The 21,170-nt window shown below is 48.0% G+C and overlaps 2 protein-coding genes across 2 annotated transcripts in view; both read right to left on the bottom strand.

Annotated features, from left to right (window-relative positions):
- The window catches only part of St6galnac5 (ST6 N-acetylgalactosaminide alpha-2,6-sialyltransferase 5), a 177,956-nt gene that overhangs the window by 42,705 nt on the left and 114,081 nt on the right, over positions 1 to 21,170 (bottom strand). The gene's annotated exons all lie outside the window — the stretch shown is intronic.
- Positions 731 to 7,705, bottom strand: LOC134478074 (leucine-rich repeat-containing protein 37A3-like). The gene has a single exon (XM_063258092.1). It carries the CDS (start codon positions 7,076 to 7,078, stop codon positions 1,037 to 1,039), a length of 6,042 nt encoding a protein of 2,013 aa, XP_063114162.1. The 5' UTR covers positions 7,079 to 7,705; the 3' UTR covers positions 731 to 1,036.

Here is a 21,170-nt window from a genome sequence, read left to right on the forward strand (position 1 = left end):
CCACATTCAGTGTAAAGGATGACACTGATCTTTATTGTGAGTGACGGGGGCAGGGGATATATCTCTTGGAGTTAATGACATTGTGGAACAGTGAAAGGGGCCATGAGCACTGGACGGGTGCTTATAGCTTGCCTCAATGTGATTTGCATCACTGCTTTCTGTCTAGAGCAGAGGTGGAGGACCTCTTCCATCAGCACAACCCCCCAGACTCCTCCATCACCTAGGGAAACACTCATCTGGGGCAAAGAGCTCTTGAAAGGCTGATCAAGCAAAACACCAGGCCCATGAGCTGGGACCTCTGTCTGCTTTGCTTGTGATCAAGTTTAGGTGCACACAGCCATGGGGTCAGGGCCAACTCCAAGAGTTATGGTCCAGCTAGATGTGGTGGTGCACACTTGTAATCTCAGTGTTCTAGGAGGCTGAGGCAGGAGCATTGCAAGTATGAACTGAGGTAGGGCAATTTAGTGAATTAGCAAGATCCTGTATCAAAATAGAAAAAAATTGAAAAGAGCTAAAGATGTAGTTCAGAAAGAACTGGGATTGAACCTCAGCGCGCACAAACACAAAGTATGCTTCCTACGGTTCCATTTGTATCTACACCAGTCCATCTACCTGTCTACCCACATACACACAGGGGAGCTGTACGGGTAAGTGGATAAGTAAGTAAAACATGTCCCACGGTTGGTACCTGCTGTCCTCGTAGGGTCACACTGCTCTGCCACACGTGGAGCCAGAGCTCTACGTGCCCCCAGAGAGTCACTAAGCCTGGCCATCAGAACCCCTTTCAGTGACATCGCCGCAAGCCGGTGCCATGGCTGGATTCCGGCCCCTGCGACAAACTTGTGCCAGCTCCGTGTCAAGTCAGCATGCCCAGGGTGCACACGTGTGCACCTTTTACTTTATTTTGAATTTAATATATTGTAATCTGAGAAAAGTAATTATTTCATAAGCAATGCCAAAATAAAATTTGCTGGTCAGCCAAGTGTGGGAGCACAGGGGTCACTCTGTTGTTGCCACTGCCTCAGGAAGGGCTCTGCTAGCCCTTCTTGCCCTTCTTGCCCTTCTTGCCCTTCTTCTTGGCCTTCTCGCCGCCTTCCTCGCTCTTCTCCCCCTCCTCGCTCTTCTCGCCTTCGGAGCTTGGCTCGCCCTTCTCGCCCTTCTCGCCCTTCTTGCCCTTCTTGCCCTTCTTGCCCTTCTTGCCCTTCTTGCCCTTCTCAGCCTTCTCACCCTTCTCGCCCTCCGAGCTCGGCTCGCCCTCCGAGCTCGGCTCGCCCTCGGAGCTCGGCTCGCTCTTGTCGCCCTTCTCGCCCTTCTCGCCTTCCTCACTCTTCTCGCCTTCCGCACCCGGCTCGCCCTCCTCGCCCTTCTTGCCCTTCTTGCCCTTCTTGCCCTTCTTGCCCTTCTCACCCTTCTCGGCCTTTGCGCCCACCTCGCCTTCCTCGCCTTCCGAGCTCTGCTCGCTCTTGTCGTCCTTCCTGCCTTTCTTGCCCTTGCCCTTCTCGCCTTTCTCACCTTTCTCGCCCTTCTCGCCCTGCTCGTCCTCGCCCTTCTCGCCCTTCTTGCCCTTTTTGCCCTTCCCGGGTGCCTCTTCGGAATCCTTGGACGGGGAGGCGTCAGCGATGGATGACTCTGTGTCCTTGGTGGTTGCGGCATCCTCGTCAGAGGAATCCTTGTCGCGCAGCTTCTGTGCCATGCTTTGCTGGCGGGTGACACTGAGAGGTCTGTTCATGTCCCTGAGCCACAGCGGTCTCCAGAAGAAGCTTTCCTCACTGTCCTTATCCTTTAAGTTCTTCCTTCTCCGACCGAAAAAGCCCCTGGACTCTCCATCTTCCTCTGAGCCTCTGTGGGAACAAATCTCAATGAGACAGAAAATGATGATTAGAAGCATCACAACTGCTGTCATGGATATTGCAATGATGAGCTTGTTGTTGTAGCCATGCCCAGGCACATCCTGCACGGACTCATTTGATCGCCCAGGCCCCTTCTGACCACTTGCTCCTGTGCTCTCATTGATGTAGTTCTCGCTCTTCCACTGCTCCGTGTCCCACTGGGCCTGGGAAACCTTCTCTTCCTGCTGCTCACCGAGCAGCTTCAGCAGGAGACCTGTCCTAGAGATGAGCTTGGCACAGGCCAGCTGCACATGGGGCTCGGAGCAGTCCATTTTCAAAGTGCGAATCACGTAGGAAATGAGCCTCCTCACCTCCTTGTTGGGAATGAGCATGTGAAGCTGCTGGTTTAGCTGGGTTTCAAACTGATCGCCAGGCAGCATGGGAAAAGAGAGGTCTCTGAGGGGCAAGTCAGTGCGAGGGTAGTCACTGAGGGACTTTAGGCTTTGAGAAGGTGCAGGGTTGGATGTTGGGCCACGTGGAGACACATCAGTGGGCATCAGGCCCGGTGTAATCATGTTGGTGGGCGCTAGGCTGGGTGTAGTTATGGGAGAACCTGTGGCAGAATCAGGCGCGTTTGTGGTAAAAGCACTTACTTCGGAGGCATTTCCTGCGGACTGGTTTTCTGCAGCAGTGTTTTCTACAGAGAATATGGCAGGAGCATGTAATTCAGAGAAAGAATTCTCCTGAAGGCGCAGGTCTTCCAAGGAAGAAGATGAAGAGGAGGAGGAGAGGCCTCGTGGTGGGGAGTGGATGAGACTCCTCAGGGCCCAGAACAGAGGCCTCTCTGCAATCCTCAGTCTCTGGCGTGCCTTTTCCTTCAGGAGCTGCTCCCTGGGGTTGGGCTGGGGCACTTTTAGGGCCATGGGAGAGTAAGTTTTAGAAAAGTGATGACGTTTTTTGTATTCTAAGCTTGGTTTCACAGCTTTCAGGCTTTTAACTCTATCACTGGCGTGTTCTAAAAGCAAAATGCTGCTGCTGAGGTCTTTTGCTCTGTTTTTCTCCCCACTCGGGGCACTGGCAGAGGTGGGGGTGGATAATCTGCCACTGCTCAGCAGAGTACTCTGCAGGGAGGAAGACACGGATGCCTTTTGTTCTGTGTGGGATTGGCTCCGGGCTGACTCCCTGGACCTCAGCACCTCCCCATTCTGCCCTGGCTGCCCTGGGCTGGGGCTGCTGAGGTTCTGCTCATCTGTACTCTGGGTACTCTGCTTCTCCCTGACTTTCTGTTTCTGCTTTTCCTTGAGCAGTCTTTTCCATGTGCCTTTCGGGCCCTTGAGGACCCGATTCACAGTCCGCAGGCTTCTCCTTCTGTGCTGATTCTCTGCCAGGCTGTTTTCCTGTGCTTGGGCACTTGCCAATTTCTTGGGAATGATTTGAAATTTGGAACCTAAAGGGCTGGGCTGCATAAACATGGCTGTTTTTTCTTTCTTTCTGACCTCCTGGAGTTTTCCCTGAATTTCTGCATCTAACCAACTCTGTAGAAAATGTAGCTTCTTCAGCTTATTTCTGTAAACAGAGCCAGTGGACACGGATTGTTGATGAGAGGGGCTCTGGTCGTTCAGATCACCCTGGTGATTAGCTTCATTTTGTACTTTTGAAAAAAGCAGTCGAATGAATGGCAATAATGAGTCTAGATTTTCCAGATTCCCCTCTGAGAAATACGGTAAGACGTAATTGAGCGCTTCAATCACTTCGCTTTCATCATTAGAGTTAAACGTCTCCTTCATGAGGTCTGACCAGCTGAGGTCACTCTGTTCTGAAGATGACCCTGCAGGCTCGATCACCAGCTCAGTCTTGGCGTTCTTCTTCCGGGCCTGTAACACCTTCATGAATACTCCCTCTGTGTTCCCTACGGGGGCTTCCTGAAGACACTCTGTAGCATTGGCCACACAGGTATTATCACAATGCAGCTTGACTGTTTTGCAGACAACTTCGATATCACTTTTAAATTGGCAGAGGCAGCAGGCCATGTGCCTTGGTATGATCAGCATTTTCAGTCTGAGTGTCATCATGAGGATGTTCTCGACCACTGGAAGTGGCGCGTGTGTTTTCCCCAAGTCTAAATATCTTAATGCTGGCAATTTATAAAGATAGGAATCTTCAACAGTTGCCAGAGGATTATGACTGAGGATGATTTTTTGTAAAAACTGCATTCCGTGCCATGCCCGAAAGGTTCCAAAGCTCAGTTGTGTGAGTAAATTGCAACGAAGGTTTATAAACTGCAAAAAGGGTAGTGGTTCAAATGTCCGTGCTTCAATAAACTGTATTTTATTGCAGGATAAATCTAAATACTGGAGGGACAGCAGGCCTTTAAAAGAATTTTTATGTAACTCAGTCAGGTCATTTTCACTGAGATTTAGTTTCTCAACCCACCTGTATGTTGTCCAAATATTCTCAGCAAGGTAAAAAATAGCATTTCCTTGGAAATTTATGGTGGTGAAGGGTTTTTTTGGTACTAGCACAGGCACTTGGTTGAGCTTCTGCTTTGGGCTGAGGCCAGTACATGACAGAGTATCATCCTGACAGGTGCAGAGCTCACATATATTGGCACTCTGCTTCTCTTGTCCAGTGAAAGTCTGTCCTGGAGAGTAACTCACAGAATACTCAGTGATGCTAAGTTCCACATCCAAAGGAAGGATGGTGACTTCATTCAGCCTTCGATGTTGAGCCTCTGTGTGCTCCAGGTGTGCAGGTGTTGCCTCAGAGTGCTCTGGAGGGGATGCAGTTGTTTGCTGAGCTATGGAAAACTGAGTCTCTATGACAGATACTGAATTTGTGGCTGCCATGTTCAAAGGTTGGCCTGTGACCCTGGGTGATGATGTTGGATGCTGAGCTGGCTCCACACCTGGAGTCATGACTTTGACCTTACGAGACACAGGAGTTTGAATGACAGTCTCCTCAGCCTCCTCTCGGGGCTGAGACAGGTTCTCCTGCACAGTTGAAGAGAGTCTAACTTTTGTGCCAATTTGTGAAGTTTTGATAAACTTCTGGTGCACAGGTTGAACTGTGAGCAAACGGAGTTTTGGGTATGGAGCCTGAAGCCGGGTTGGAGGTGGAAGCATCTCCACGTGGTGCTTTAGCGTCTTCTTCAGGATGGTAGAACGTTCATCCTCCATAGTAGTTTCTGGAATAAAAGTGATTCCTAGGTCTGAAGAATGAAATGTGACGCCCGGCTGTTGAGCTCGACCCTGAACTGGTGTGAGAACTGTCTTCTCATGATGGTGGCGAGGGTGAGGTGTCCAGTCATTTGGAAGATCATAAGGTGCCAGGGGCTGGGTTGGAGAAAGTTCCTCCTCTTCAGCAGGCTTTACAGTAGGAACCATTTCTAGTGGCTGTGCAGGATATGGTTCTTCCTCCTCAGAGAGCTCCTCAGGCTGTAATGGGGTCATGTTCTGAGCTTCCAGCTCATCGGGTGACTGTGAAGGGACAGTGGCATGTTCCTGGGGGACTAAAAATGGTTCTGTGTCTTCAGTTGGCTGTGAAGGGTGGCCTAAAAATGTTACTCTATCTGTCACTGAAACGGAAACCGTCACTTTCATGTGGGATCTTGAATAGTGATCTGAGAACTCTTGCTGGATTGGTGATGCTGTTGTACCAGGAGAGTCATCTAGGGATAGGGGTGAGCTCTTGAGATGGCTTGGAGAATGTCCCCCAGGGAGCTCTGCATGTGGGGTCAGGATCCCACTATCAAATGGAGAGCTTTCATCCTTTGAGGCAGGATTTGGCTGCTGCGTTATAAGCTCTTTATTGTCTCTGAGAGATTCGAATTGCTCGGGAGACACTGAGGCCTGGCCTGAGGTCTCCTGGTCAGCTGAATTAGCAATGTGATCAAGTGATAGATCTTGATTATCACCCAGAGGAGAAACTGTTACCTCCTGTGGTTCTGGAGGCTGAGCTAAGAGTTCATCAGAGATCTCTGGGGGCTGATCAGGGGTCAAAGAGGGCTCGCCCGCCTCAGATGTCCGCAAGCTGCCAACGGTAGTCTCTGACTGAGCTGGAGCCTCCTGTTGAAGGGATGAGAGCTCATCCCCTTCTGAGGACTCACCAAATGGATCCAGGGCCTCTTGCTGACTTACAGAAGGTTCCATGTCAATCACTGGAGCCGAGGGTTGAGTCAGAGCCTTGGGATGGTTTGGAAAGATTCCTTCCTCTTTGGTGGGTTCTGGAGTTATAGCGAGTTGCAGATGTGAGGGTTTACCAGTCACTCGGGGCAAATGCAGATGCTTAGCATGGGGATGACCTGGAGTTGACATTCTTTCTTTACGATGCTCTGGAAACTTAGGTGGTTGCTCCTGCTGGGTTGAAGAAGTTTCCAGATCTCCACTGTACTCTGAGGGCTGAGCCGGGGCTTTTAACCGGCTTCCAGAAAGTTCTTTAGTCCTAGAAGACTTAGAACGTTGAGCTGGCTGTGTGTGCTTAGGGGCAGAAGCTTTAGCCTCCACAGGAGGGCCTAGAGGCTGAGCTGGGGGCTCCTGTTGGGTTGGGGAGGTTTCTACCTCTTCAGAGAGCTCTGGAATCTGAGGTGGGTCCTCTTGTTGGGTTGAGGAAAGGTCCACCTCCTGAGGACTCTCCAGGGCCTGGCCTGGGGCCTGGTGGTGCCTTGAAGTAGGTTGTGGCTCCTTCCCTATCCTTTTGGTAGCCTTCATGTCCACATGTTTCACTGTGACAAACGGCATGTCTGAATGAAGCGTTTGACTTATACCTGGAGATGAAGTATTTGCCTCCTGGTGCAACAGTTGACCTATGACCTCTTCAGGACCAAGATCATACTGAGAGCTAGTGTCCTGCTGGCTTAGAGATGGTTCGGCTTCCTCAGGGGGCTGCAAGAGTTGATCTTTGGCTTCTTGGTCTGGTGAAGAGGGCCGGACCTTTACAGTCTCTCGATTTCGAGTTTGGGTTTTCAAATGGACCTGAGAAAGTCCAGTTTGCTCAGGGGATTCTAGAGGTGGGTCCAAGCCCTGGGAGGGAGCAGAGGATGCTAGGTTACCAAAGCCCTTCGACCTTGGCTGGACAGTAAGGGCACTGGGCAATTCCGGCAGGACATCAGGCAAAGACCAGGGCTCAGTGGGCTCTGGGGGATCGGTGGTCGGCAGGATCCAGTGCCTTTCTGGAAACGGAGTCACCAGGACCAATAACCACAACTGCTGCCAGGGGAGGAGTCCGGGCACCCAGGGGTGCCGCAGGAACATGATAGGAGGAGACCAGGATGACTAAGACACAGCCACCCTGGCCAGTGAAGTGCAGGCGCTCTGGCCTGTGGAGCGGAACCTTTCTGCAGCCACTTGCCTGGGAGCCTTGGCAACCAAGCATGCACCGCCCCACCCTTTATTTATGATGCCTTTGCTAAGGAAGCCTTTATTATGTCAGGCCTGCATGGGCTTGTGTGATCAGCTCTAGCTCCCCAGCCCCAGGAGAGGTGACAGCAGCCCCTTCCAGGGTAGCCTCATGAGGCAGGATGTGGAGCTCAGATCCAGGGTGACTCCCAGCATCTAGCTGTCCACAGAGTAGAGTGGGGTGGACAGGACTAGGGCCCTGACTGCTCAGAAGTGCTGGGTATTTGCTTTGGTTCGTAAAAGTTGTTACCGAGCATTGACTTTGATGGAAATTCCAGCCGATGACTGCAGTAGTGAGACTTTTAGGGAGAGGGTTGCTCAGGTGGCAAGGCTGAGACCAATCAGATCCATTTCCTACAAGCAAATCCAGGGTTTTAAGCACTCAGCTGGGATTTTTCTGGATTTCAGCCTTCAGGACTGTGAAGCAGGAGAGCATTTCTGGTCGGGGTCTCTGTTCATTCTCAGGATTCCTTTGAGCACAGCTGTAACTTTCACCCCAGTGTAGACCTCTAAGGAGCATGACAGAGGCTCTTCAGTAGCGCTGCAACTTCCAAAGCACATGTGGAAGCGGCTATTATTATATAAGCCATATTCACCCCATAAACCAGCGCGACAATATAAAGACCACATTGCTGATTCAGTGGAGTTTATCTTGATGACCCTCTGAGAACCCCTTGAAACCAAAGTAGTAATGTGGCAGCTCTTGGTTGCTGAGGGCAAAGGTCCCATGTCTGGTCCCAAGACAAAACTTTGCTAGGACACTCTGAAAAGTGACTTCCTGTTGCAGGTCTTTTGAGTTCTTTGAGCATTGCTAGCTGAGTGTAGTGGGAGCATGGACACCAGGACACGTGGCATTTGCAAGAACCCAGATCGAGTGCACAAGCGGACCTGGGGAAATGCTGTGAACAGAGATGGACTCAAGGCCTCGGCTGTGCATCAAGAGCTCCACTCCCCTGCCAGCAAGGTTTTGTCACTCACGGTAGGAATTGCAAAAGGTGCCAACCAGCATCTGGCCTTCACTGTGCCTGCCCTGCATGCCTTTTAGAAAGCAATTTTAAAGGCAGCAGTCCATGTTGTGCCCTTACATGGAGACAGCAGGACTGATGAGAGAGAGGACATTAACGGAAGTGGGGTTCAGGTGGATTCCAGGCACTCGCAGGGGCTGAGCAGGAAGTTGCCCGTGGTTGAGAGCCAGGAGCCTCAGCCGAATCACATCCCAGGGCACTCTCCCATGAAAACAGCAGTGCATAGGTCAAAGGTGGCAAGCATCACCCTTCAAATAAGCCACCTTAGAAACTCTGGGAGAAGGAGCAGCCCTGGGAGGTGAAGGAACTTGCCCAAGGTCAACCAGTGTGGGTCAGGACTAGAATTTAGCTTAAAATTCCAACCAGATTCTTTTTCATCATGTGATCCTGCTTCCTAGCAGAAAATCTTGTGGAATAAAGCTCTGTCTGCTCCTGGAAAGGCTTGTAGGCCCTGGCAGCTGTGCATGCCACCTTCTCCTGCCTACACTATATCTTGATCCAAGGCAAGTCTTGTCTCCTCCTGTGCCATTTCTGGACCTCACATGCCAAAGTCCTTTCTGTAAGTCCCCAGAGCCCTGCTCTTGGGCACATCTCCAGCCTTCCAGAGCACTTGGTGCTCCGCAGTCATGCGATGCTCTTCTGGTCTGCATGGGGTCCCTGAGGTCCTGAAGGTGGGCGAGCACAGGCTGCTCAGCTTAGCCCCTGGGGGATCATCCCTCTGTTCTTGCCCCTCCATGCGACCCCAGTGCTCCCCACCAGGGATGAGCCTCTCTTTGGAAGTTGCTATCAACATGAATCAGTTCATTTACTTATTGAAGAAATAGTTCTTGAGTGCCTATTCTTGCCAGGGACCAGGGCAGTAGACTAAAATACAGGGCTCCCTTCACCACTGTGTAGCATGGCAGCAAAGACAGATGCAATTAACTGATCTTGCAAATCCAGAATCACCAATGAAATGAAAGCAAAGTATATGGAGCTATGGGGAATCCCTTTCTAGGGGAGCTGTTGGGGTCTGCTAGTGGGGTGCCAGAAGAAGCTGGGGGCTTGGCTTCTGAAAACCTCCCTAGCTCCCTGGTCCACATAAACTAGGGTGCCCTGTCTCTGTGGTCTTGGGCCTAGACTGCAATGTGTCACCTGGGCTGGCATTGAACTTGTTTCCCAGCGGGGACCCCTTTCCTCATGTCAGCTTTTCTCCAACTACCTATAACTCTGTCTGAGTTTTAAAGGTCAAATGTAAGAGGCTCACGCTAGTGGATTTTCTTAACAACAGCACAGGACATCAGCCAGGGCATCCACAACTTCCTCCTCTGGCCTCTCTGAAAACCTGTTCCACTTGCTCAGGAGCCCATGCTCTCCAGCTCCTCTCCAAAGCTCAGTCTCCTGGCTACCAGGTTTGGCCTCTTGTGGTACTGACCATGCTGCTGTGCAGACACATGAGAACACAGTGCAGGGGCTGCTGAGAAAGAACAGCCCTCACAGTTCCGGTCTCCTCTGTCCATGATTTTTGAGACTGTCCCAGATTGCCAGTCTGCCTGTATGGAACTTCCTCATCGACTGTGTCATCCCACAGTTCGGGTGACTCAGGGGCTCTGCTATAGTAGAGAGCTCTGACATCACAGACCTCCCGCAAGTTGTCCTGACTCTGGGGGGCCGGGCTGGAAGGTTCAAAGTGGCATTCATTGGGTCACTTGGCTGACACTAGGGACTCTGAAGTTGGGTGAAGCAGTGCCACAATGTTAGCTCCAGCACAGTTGATGGAGCTACTGTTCCCTGGTGGAGTGTCACCCATGCAAGGCACTTTCAGCTACCTAGAAACAGCGAGTTTCTGGTGTGTATGGGCAGGCACACGCTTCCTGTCCTAACAACATACAGGCTTAAAGAACAGGAATTTATTTTCCTGCTTTCCTGGAGACTGGCCATTCAATATCCAGGTGTGGGCAAGGTTGGTTTCTTCTGAGACCTTTCTGTTTGCAGATGGCAAACTGCAAACTCGCTGCATCTTTCTGTGATCACTCCTATGGTGTCTGAACCATAATCTCCTTTTCTGAGGACAACTGTCATGCTAGATTAGTGCCTCCCCCCACAAAGTTCATTTTGACTTAATTATTTGCTTAGGCTTATTATCAAATACAGTCACCATCTGAGGATATCACAACTACAACCTCAACATACAACTCTTGAGAGTAGAGTACACAAACCAACTCCTAGTACTCAGTTTACCCAGACATACTTATCCAAAAAAGAAAAAAAAAAACCCAAAAACAAAAAAATGTATTGTAGTCAGGGGTTGTGCAGAAAACAATTAGAATCAGGACATGGAATTTATAATATTAGTTTATGATAGTTACCCAGAGTTAACACAAGAAACTGCAGGAAATCTATCCACAACACCAAAGGCATAGAATATTCAACCAAGGGCCTGAATCCCACAGCAATGTCCTGCACGAGTCCAAATGAAAACCTAGAGCCCATGACAATGCCTCCCACAAGTCCAACTGGAGGTCTAGAATCACAAGAAAAAGTCACATTAGTCTCTTTTATGTATTTGTGCTGGGAAGGCCCAACAGTCAGCGGTGGAACCTAGAAGTCTATACCAGCAGGGTGAAGGAGTCGTGCTGGTAGGTTAAGGGTTCTATGCTGGAGCCAAGAAGTCACACTCAAAAAAGACCAGGGCTGTCGTGAAAAACACCACAGCCGTCCTCAATGATATGGAGACCCCGAGCTTCTCTGACAATAAGCACAGATGAGTACATGCTAGAAAGCCAGCATGGCGAGTTTGTCCTAGAGATTAAGCAGTACACATCCTCCAGAGCCAGGAAGCAATGCTTGACGTGAGGACCAGAGCTTCTCCAAGAGAACCAATGGCTCAAACAGCAACACAGTGAAACCCACAATGCCTCAGTGCCTTGCTCCTCCTCCTCTACGTCTCTATGCTGGCAACTTTCCTCAGCTGAAACATCTACCCTCAGCACCATGGTGATTTAATTCAGCTGACATTAAGTTGATCACCAGTTTCCAATCTATAACACCCCTACAGATACCCCCCTCAAAGGCAGATTCTGAAGTATTATCTCTCCCAAAACGGCCAACCCATAGGAGAACCCAAATTTCAGAGGTAGAAGGAGGAGGGCAAAATCCAGCTGTTAGAAATAGTTCTTGTGTATTTATTTTCTGCAGGAGACATAACTGGATCTGAAACTGTACATTAAAACAATAAACCAGAATCAGGTAACTCCAAGTTTTACTGGCCTGCAGTGTAACCATATGAAGTATAGAAGAGAGAAGCTTCTTCCTTCGACTTTTATGCAGCTAGCAAATCATAAATATAGACTGGGTTGCTTCAAAGTTTTGAATCTCATAGGCCTGTCTTTTCTGGACTCAAGCCTTCCTTGCAAGAATACGCTGAATCCAATACTGCTACTGTAAGCACACAGTGCATTGCCTCGGCTTCCTTGGCCAGCACATTTAGGGCACACATTTCACATAAAAAAACCAAAACTTTTCACAAAATATTCTTTGGTCTAGAAAAAAAAATTCCATCTGGAATTATCTATTACCCTGAGAGGGTAACATTTGTATTTATAAATTTCCTAAGAGCTCAGCTTTCCTGGGAAAGGTTCAGGTGTATCATAAAGCAAAGCTTCTGTTTCAGTGAGGTGTTTGCAACCACTTCTAATTTTCTGTTTTTATGGACTTGATGGCAAGTGAAAGATTTCATTAGGGTAATTAAACCACCACTCTCCGCAAAAGAGAGAAACGATGCATGCTGGGCTTCTAGGAACTGGCCACGTCCCAAATAGCACTTATCTAGATGCGCATTTGTTGGCTGGGAAAAAAAAAACAAAAACAAAAAAACCTACAGACAGGGTGTAGCACAAACTACTGAATGGCATGATAGCATCTCTGGATGAAAGGCATTTGTATTCTTATTAGGATGTCTGATTACATGGTTCTCAAATTTCTCCTTAAGCCTCCAGAGATGTGTGTGAGTTGCAACCTTGTAAATTGTCAGCACATAGAAAGCTAAGATTTAGAGAGTGGTTTCCACCATGCATTCTATAAAATGTGTCCCAAGAGGAAGATTAGTATCAATCACTGGCTTGTTGGAGAGGGAGATGGGATCCAATGATAACTTGGCACTATCAACTAGAGTAATGGCCTAAGAAGAAAAAGCAATCAGAGAGGAGAAAGGAATATCTGCAAAGAAAGACAGAAGCAGAAAATTAGAGTGCAATGTATCGTGGTGATGAACAGGAGCTGTTATCCGGGACAAAGGCATGTGTGAACAATGCAGGTTTTCATACAATGGATACTGCCTATTGCTTATCTTAAGGAGAATGGAGGAGACAGAGCAATCACATCTCACAGCTTGACTGTAGATATGGGGGCACCAGGATGTAATGAAGTCATTACTACTCAGAGTCTTACCTGCACTACTTGACAATCATTTGCTAATTTCAGAGACTTCTAAAAGAGAAGCTGGTACTCCAGGTTCTCAGATAACTTCACTTTGGAAATGATAAAAAGCCACATATCCAGTCTCAACCAATCTGGCTTATTAAAGTCTGATAGAATTATTTGAGTAATTAGTTTTGCAAATGTGAGCTGATAAACCTGGGAGGAAGGAAAGATTTGAAAGAAGGTGGCAGTTTGACTATTTTTTTATTCTGAGGCAAGGCTTCGCTATGTAGTGCAGTCTGGCCTTGAACTCATTTATGTAGCCCAGACTGGCTTTGAATTTAGAGCAACTCTCCTGCCTCACTTCCCAAGTGCTGGGATTACAGGTATAGGCCACCATGCCCTGTGTTTTTAAAGACTAATTTGAAGTTTTTCATGTCCTCAAATTCTTTGATCAAGAGGTGGGGTCTAATTCACTGCAGTTGTCACCTCTTTCTTGCTGGGAAAAATACCTGACTCCCAGGTACTTAAAGGAAGACAGGTTTATTTGTGATCTTGGTTTCAGAGGCTTGAGGTCATGGTTGTCTCTAAGGCAGAAACATCATGGCAGAAGGCTGTGGTAGAAGAAAGCTGCTCTACTCATGGCAGCCAGGAAGCAGAGAGAGCAGGAAGAGCCAGACTGGAAGGAGACGGACCAGGTATATTGCCTAACGTCATGACCCCACAACCTAGGCAGACACACCTAGAAATGTGCTTTACTGATCTAGGTGAGGGCCAGCGATTTAGCCCTGCAGCTCAAGCACTTGTCTGGTAAGCATGAGGTGATGAGTTTGATCTCCGGTACAAAAAAAAAAGGTAATGAATACTAATCTCCTAGGTGCCAGGTTGACAAGATTAACAGTCACATTTCCTCTCACCTTAAACATGGACTGATCCTACTTCTCCGCTTCCAACGAATAGAGTACTATGGAAAATGTCACTTTGCAACTTTCAAGGTGAGGCTAAAAATTGTGAGTTGGCTTCCATCTGGATCACTTAACTCTGTAACTCTGGAGCCATGATGTAAGGAAGCCCAAGTAGCATTTGTAGATGTTCTGGCCAAAAGTTTGGGTAAAGTCCCCATCAGCAGCCACCATCAGTCCTCAGAGACATAAGTGAACCTTTGGTTATTCTATCCCCAGACTGATGAATTACAGTGTATGAGGGATCTCAATAGGCACCTGACTGGCTGAATTTGGTCAATGCTTAAGATTGTGTGAAGTAAGAGTAAATGAATCTCAGGGATTTACACTGTTTATATAGTTATCACTGTAGAGAGACATGACAGAAACACTGTTCCTCCCACTGCCCCCCAAAACTATAGATCTAAATGAGAAGGGGCTGACAGTACTATAGAACTGCCCCATGGGTATAAGACCATAGCCCCAGTGTCTCTCAGTACATTCAAGGCACTTTAAAAATGTCAAACACACGCATCCTCTCAAATGCGCTTCTTGCCCACAACGAATCTCTACAGTTGCCTCTTTTTTTTAAAAAAAAAAAACTGGTACTGGGAATCAAACTCAAGACCTTGCACTTTCTAGGCAAGCACTGTGCCATTAAGCTACAGCCCTGCCCCTCTATGGTTGAAAATCACCCTTCCATTTATATTTTTGAATTGTCTCTTAAGGATTTTAGAGTTATCAGTACAATCAATTTCCTCCAACATTAACATAACACAGATACTTGGTCTAATACTTTGCATTATTTCAGGAGCTTTTTTGTGTAACATCAGCTATTCCTACATTTCCATAGCTAGGGGCAAAACATGAATCTTTAAATTTGACCAAGCACAGGTTTGTTTTGTTTAGTTTAGTTTTGAGACAGTGTCTCCATATGTTGCCCAGGCTGGTCTCAAGCTTTTGGGCTGAAGGGATCCTCCTGCCTCAGCCTCCCAGTAGCTGAGGTTGTAGCTGTGCATTACCACATGCAGGAGGGAAGCACATTTTTAAAACATGGCCCAATGCCATAAGCACATCCAACCTGGGTTTTCTAGAAGGCTGAACCTTTGAAACACTGTAATTGCAACTGGGCAGGAATTTTCTGGAATCCTTTTGCTATTTAGGATATTAAGAATGAAAGATGCAGGCCTGACTTTTCCGTAGGAGTAGGCTAATTATGAATTCTGTGCAGAGAGGTTCCTGCACGGCAGCCTTCAGGATGAACTGGAATTGGAGAACCGAGATGGTACTCCAGAATAGTTTGGGGAACTTGTTGCAGGAACTGCCAGTCTGAACCACTTTCAAGCTGCCTTCTTCCTGTAACACTGAAGATGCAGGCTCCCATGGTGACAGCTCCTGGTTTTACGCATTGCACTCTGCCATGTGGTGAGAACACAGCCGTAAAAAAAAAAGCCTAGCACTGAAGAGCTGTCTCCTGTCCAACGTCGCCTGGGCTGCCAGGCGCTGCCGCGGTGGCAGCACTGCCCAGCCCTCCACTTGGCTGGCAGCAGGAGCTCCTTTTCTTTTCTCGGGTCCTAGCCAGAGACAAAGGCTTCTTAATGCTTGAGGCCACCAAGCTATGGGAAATACTACTTCCGTCTGTAACAATGGCGCTGGGAAGATCTGGGGTACTTTTGCTCTGCCCTGTCACTGAGGGGATGTGATTTCCACACAAGGGAACTGTTTAAGCAGGGATGGCATTTTTCCCTCCTGGAAGCTTAGGAAAATGAATGGGGTTTCACTGCTTCCCCCAGTGCTCTGGGGAGGTGATCTGTCCACTTGGCAGAGCCATGGCTATGCTGGTCCTTTCTCAGTCTCTGGCTCCCTTGTGAAATGTCATGTTCATCTGTTAAGTGACTTCCTCACTCTTTTTCAGGACAGGATGGCTTTGCAGGCTTTTTCTGACAGTTCAGTAAAAAGGAAGACATCAAAGAGTGATAAAAAACATATCAACCAGAGCCATTCACTGAATATTGTATTGTGCCCGGCTTGGGCTTTGTACCTGACAAACCACATCTACAGATCACCAGGTTCCAGCAGCTGGGGTAGGTACTGGATTCTTCCCAATTACGGAGCGGAAAACTGAGGCTTTCAAGAGGTTCAACTGGTATCCCAGGGACTTTCAGTGAGGGCCAGTGCACAGTTGAAAGTGAGTCTTGACTCCCTGAGCAGCTGGTGTAGCTCAGTGTGAGCTCTTGGGAGAGATGGTGGTCAAAGGTCTGGGAGTCAGAGTGCTGGGTGACCGGGCTGCCTGAGCCTGGCTGTGTGATTTTGCACGAATTGGTTTCCCTGCCTAAACCCCAGGCCTCCCAACTGCAACACGTGTGGAAACAATTCTCCAGAAACCTGCAGGCTGGCTGGTCAGGAGGAATACGAACACGAGCGTCCCTGCTGTGGGTTCTTGTGTGTCCTGAGTGATCAGTAGATGGTGGCAGCTGCTAGGATTTGGAATTCCTGACCGAGTTAGGGTTCTTAACTGTTGATAGCAGACTGAGTTGTGATTTATAAAGTGATTAGCAACAGAAGCAAACAAAACAAAACAACGAGGAATCCCAATGGCACATTAGAATTTTCCCACAGTGGCTTTATCTAGAACTCTTCTCTTTCTATTCCATGAATGTCTGTGTTACAGTTTGGGTCTTGAATGTGTCACAGAAGCACATAGGTTGAAGACTTGTCTCTAGTCTGTGATACTCCTGGAGGAGGCAGAAGCCTTAGGAGTTAAGGCTTAGTGGAAGGAAGTTAGGTCCCTGGCCACCAGCCCTTGAAGTGGATCCTGGGAATACAGATATTTTCTGTTTCTGATTCCCCGCTGTCATGATACTGTATAACTGCAGGTCCCAAAGCAACAAAAGCTGACCAATGTTTGAACTGAAACCTTCAAAACCTTGAGGCAATATAAACCTTTCTTCTTGGCTGGTTGCTTAGGTGTTTTGTTATAGTAATGGGATTCTGACAAACACACTCTGATAAATAGACTCTTCTTTTTGTCTGAAGTTGTGTGATGGAAATGAACTCTATCACTTAGAATAAAATGAAAATTGCTCAGTGCTGATGGGGGATTCCTGATGAGGAATCATGTGGGTTTCAGAGCATGTGTGTGAGAGTATGTAAAGTGGTGATCAGGGTTAAGGGAAGAAGAGAGCTTAAATAAATATGAATCAAGTCTTTTGTTTTACAGTTGAAGAAACAGGGACTGGGCTAAGTCCTCTGCCTGTGAACACTGAGATTTAGCAATATTTATGCCATGCCTACCACTCTTTCCATTGTATCCTAATACTTCTTTTAACATATAACTTCTGTGGTTTCAAAGTACAGAAACCATGCGTTTTACTATCTAACATGAAATTCTTATCTCACATTCATTACTTCTCTGCTATTGAGGCTTCTGACGTCTTACATTAAGAGCTTTCCATGGTGCACACAGCTTTTTTCCTTCTACCAAATAGAAGTACATATCCTATTTAATACAAGAACGCTGCAACATTTTGAAATGTTTTTTCCCCAGTTAAAGATGTAAAAGAAAGAAAATAAAACCCAGAATTTTAGCTGCCTTTGAAAACTCTGATTCTGTGTCCCTGAGTTCCAAGTCCCTCATGCTCACTGTCACCTGCGGCTGCTGCTCCAAGAGGGACTTTGTCCTTGGGCCCTTGACTCACCCAGCACATGAGAACTGATTGCTGGCTCCTGAAGGAATCTGTACTTGCACCCTCTGGTAACGTACTAGCTGGGGAGCTACCAACCCTTCTACCAACCATAGTGAGGCCCTGTGGTGTTACTCTCATATCATGTGTAAACTGCCTCTCTGATGCTGAAGGAAATAGAGACGGACATCAGATTGGCCTCCAAGTGCTCCCCCAGGTTAATGCTCCAGAGGAAATGGGAGATACTGTTTCATCTCCATGTTTTTCCTTTTTGTCTTTTCCTGCTTACACAATATACCACGCAAGCTTGAACTGGGCTTCTTGTCCCTTTACAGTCACCAGCTTTGACCTGTCACACATAAGCCTCTTCTCTGTATCGCTCTCTCTCTCCAGTGATTGTACCCAGACTTGCAGCACATAATGGACCATTCTCGCCACTGCTATTTTCCCTTCCTTTGAAATTGCCTGTGTCATTCAGAAGCAAGAGGTCTTAATAACCAGGCTTACCACAGTGTTTTTGAAGCAATTGTGCGAACATTACTTTCACCCAATTAGCAAAGGTTATGTTTAAGAAGTTGTTGAAGATCCTGATTTCAGTACGATGTCCTTCCTCTCTCGTGCAGATGTAGGGTGGCCCAAAGGCTTGAGAGGTGCATTATTTTCCCCAATATGAAACCATGGGGAAGAGATAGAGCTGTGATTCTAAAGGTCTCACATCCCAGTTACTTTGTTGCATGAAGGGACTGACACACAAAGAGGCCAAGGAAAAATTTAAATTCTTCAGGGAAACGGCTGCGACAGGAAGCCAGGCCCCCATCCCAGCCATCTTGGTATGGTCACTTAGCTCACCCTGCCTTCCTTTGGGTGGCCCGGAATGTCTGCGAGTGTAGCCATTGCAGGAGGGGCATTCCCTGGGCAGTACTCATGGTGACCAAAGGCAAATCCTCCTTTCTTCTAGCAATGAGGAGAGGGTGATGCTGGAGCTGGGGCTGAGTGCTCTGCTCTACTTTCCAGGACCGCCGAGGCCTGCCTGGTTGGAGAAGGAAGCCACAGGCTCCCCCACAGACCTGCCTGGAGACTCCAGCCACCTCTTCCCTTTGCTGTCTCATAGGCTATGCTCCGGTCACCCGCCTGCTCCCTCCACCTGACACGTGCTCCGGGATCGGTTCACTTCCTGCTCATCCTGGAGGCTTCGGTTGTTTCCTCAAGGTGCCCCTCCTCTGTGCTTCCGAAGCACCCCGCTCCAACCTTTTGCTGCTGTTGACACACAACCATTTCCCCTGCTTGCTGGTATCTTTTTCCCTTGGCTGAGCTCCTTGTGGGTGAGCAGGTCGGGCCCCTGGGTGCCCATGTGAAACATCACTTTGGGGATGCCTGAGGGGCTGTTTCCAGATGAGGTTAGCTTGTGAATCCATGGGCGCGGTGAAGTGAACCTGGCCCGCTACTGCGATGGTGTCCTTTGACCCATGAGGACCTGAGGAGAACCGAGGTGAAGGAGGAGGAGCCGGCTTTCTCCATAGCTCCCACTTCCTGGCACCACTGTACTGGTAGGGCTTGATTTCTCCCCTGCCCTTGGACTGGGGAGAAATCATCATCCCATCATCACCTCCCCTGGTTCTCAGTCCAGGGGCTGATTTGCACCACTGCCTTCCTCTACTTTCCAAACTGCAGGGTGCAGATGGGAAAATTTCTCAGCCTCCAAAATGATATAAGCCATTCCTCAGAAAATTCCCACATCTATGATATATTGTATTATATTATAACTTTATATGTTATATGTAAAATACACACTCTCTCTCTCTCTCTCTCTCTCTCTCTCTATATATATATATATATATATATATATATATGCAAATTGGGAAATCTATCTCACTGACTGAGATAATACAATTTCAGGAAAAATCTCTCTGGTCCTGGAGATCTTCAGTCTAAATCCAGCTTTATCATTAAGTAATGATGTGATTCCAAGCAGGTCACTTAAATTTCTATCCTGTGGCTTCTAAGGTATAAAGTACAGACTTTAAAACCTTATCCTTCACATTTCACAAATCACTGTGAAAAACAAATGGGATCATTTTGCACATGACCATGTTTTCTAGAAAAGTCCATATTCCTGAGATCTTAGTGTAAGAATCCACCTGTCCCAGCATGCACTGGAAGAGCCCAGTTGACCTGGTACCAGGGCTGAGAAGCTTGGGTATAACCTGAGTATGTGTCCCTACTGTCTTCAAGATCGTCTAGTCCACCAGGCAGAGCTCCAGAGAGAACCAGTGGTGGGTTTTAGAAGCTGCCAGTCAGTTTAGTCAAAGATACACCTTGCTTTAATGTCCCAAAATGCGTTGCTTATACCACACTAGCACTTTGTGGGGTGGGGTGGAGTCTTTCTCCTTACATTCCTTATTCATAACTTCCCAGACAAGTGACACTAAATCTGCCATTGCCTGTTGCTAATTGCCCATAAATCACCCAGGTGTGAAGTTCCACGAGCCTCTCCACCAGCATAAAGTGGAAGGGCCCCTCACAGTCAGAGGCCCGAATGGGGAAACCTGTCATTTGGCCAATGGACGGGTAATAGATGTGGAAGTAAGTGATGCATAATGGATCGTGAGATGTAAAATCCAACCTCCACATCCGACCTGCCCAGAAAGGTTAGGGGATTATATATGACTGCAGCCACTTCCATCATGGATTAGAAATGCTCTGCCTACCCCTTCCTTCGCAGAAGGTGGTAAACATTTGATCCTGGTTTCTCCTGTCAGAGGAATAGACTTTTGCTTTTATAGATTAGCCTGGGGTCTAAATAAGTGGAAGGGACAGGGAAATGCAGGCCTGAGTGTGACAGGCAATGATCCTTTACTTACGACTTTCTCCACAATTTGGCTTGACAATAGATGGGAAATGAAGTGTGATCAATTTCAGCCCACTGTATATCATTTCCCATTGACTGATCTGCCAAATAGTTGATTGAATAATTAGTTAAAGTTCAGTCTAGGCTGATGTTTTGCTCATCCCTCTCTAAGAGAAAGTCCTAATGGCATCTTGGAAGGGCCAGCCTGCTGTCAGGAGCTGGGATATTCACTGTGTGAACTGGCTGTCAATGTAGGCCAATCATCCCTAAGGGATGAACCGAAGCTGGGAGTGCAACCAGCCACTCCGAGAAACAACATCATTGCCCTAGGATTCAAGGAAGCCTTTTCCACAAAGGAAGGAAATGTATCCAAAGGCAAACAGAAGCCCAGAAGAATACAATTCGCCTGTGTCTAGGGGATGCTTCTCAATGGCCAGTGAGGACAAGTAGCTACAGCTGGTGAGAACTATTGGTAAGGGCAGTTAAATAACAACGCCCTCACCCCATAAAACCCTAGAAACAAACAGCGCCTGACCTTGTGTTTAGGTCCCAGTGCCTGTTTAGGAAGTATTAGCTACTTTCCCTCTTGGCAAGACTAATTCCCCAAAAGGGGCTGGATGGCTGTCATTCATTGCCTGGAAGGAATATTCATCTACACAGACTGAGAAGGAGGCTCTAGACAGGGAGTCTGGTTCAAACTGAGAGACAGACTCAGCTTGGGACTCTGGGGGCTCTGGGTCTGGGTGTGAATGAGCCCACTGCCCTGTCCAGAGAGCTGTAACCAGTGGGCTAACTCTGGGCTTTCACAGTGCCCCTGCAGACCATGGGCTGCCTTGGGCTCCTGACTTTCCTGGCACTGTCCTCTGCTGGGCATGTGCTCCCACACTAGCTTGGCTGCCTGCAAACACTTTATGACGCACGCAAGACCTCCTTCCTAGGGGACTTACTTAGGCGTGACTTTCCCACCTGTATGAAACTTTAAGCACCCTTGCTCTTGGATACCACAGGGATGTTCCATTTTTGTGTTCCTGGAAACACCTCCCCAAGCTGCTG

The sequence above is a fragment of the Cavia porcellus genome, unplaced genomic scaffold, assembly GCF_034190915.1.
Source record: "Cavia porcellus strain 051 isolate PalLab524CR breed Dunkin Hartley unplaced genomic scaffold, mCavPor4.1 scaffold_1, whole genome shotgun sequence".
Taxonomy (NCBI): Eukaryota; Metazoa; Chordata; class Mammalia; order Rodentia; family Caviidae; genus Cavia; species Cavia porcellus.

Coding starts and splice junctions, on each gene's coding strand:
- LOC134478074 (XM_063258092.1), bottom strand. CDS start 7,078: ATGTTCCTGCGGCACCCCTGGGTGCCCGGACTCCTCCCCTGGCAGCAG.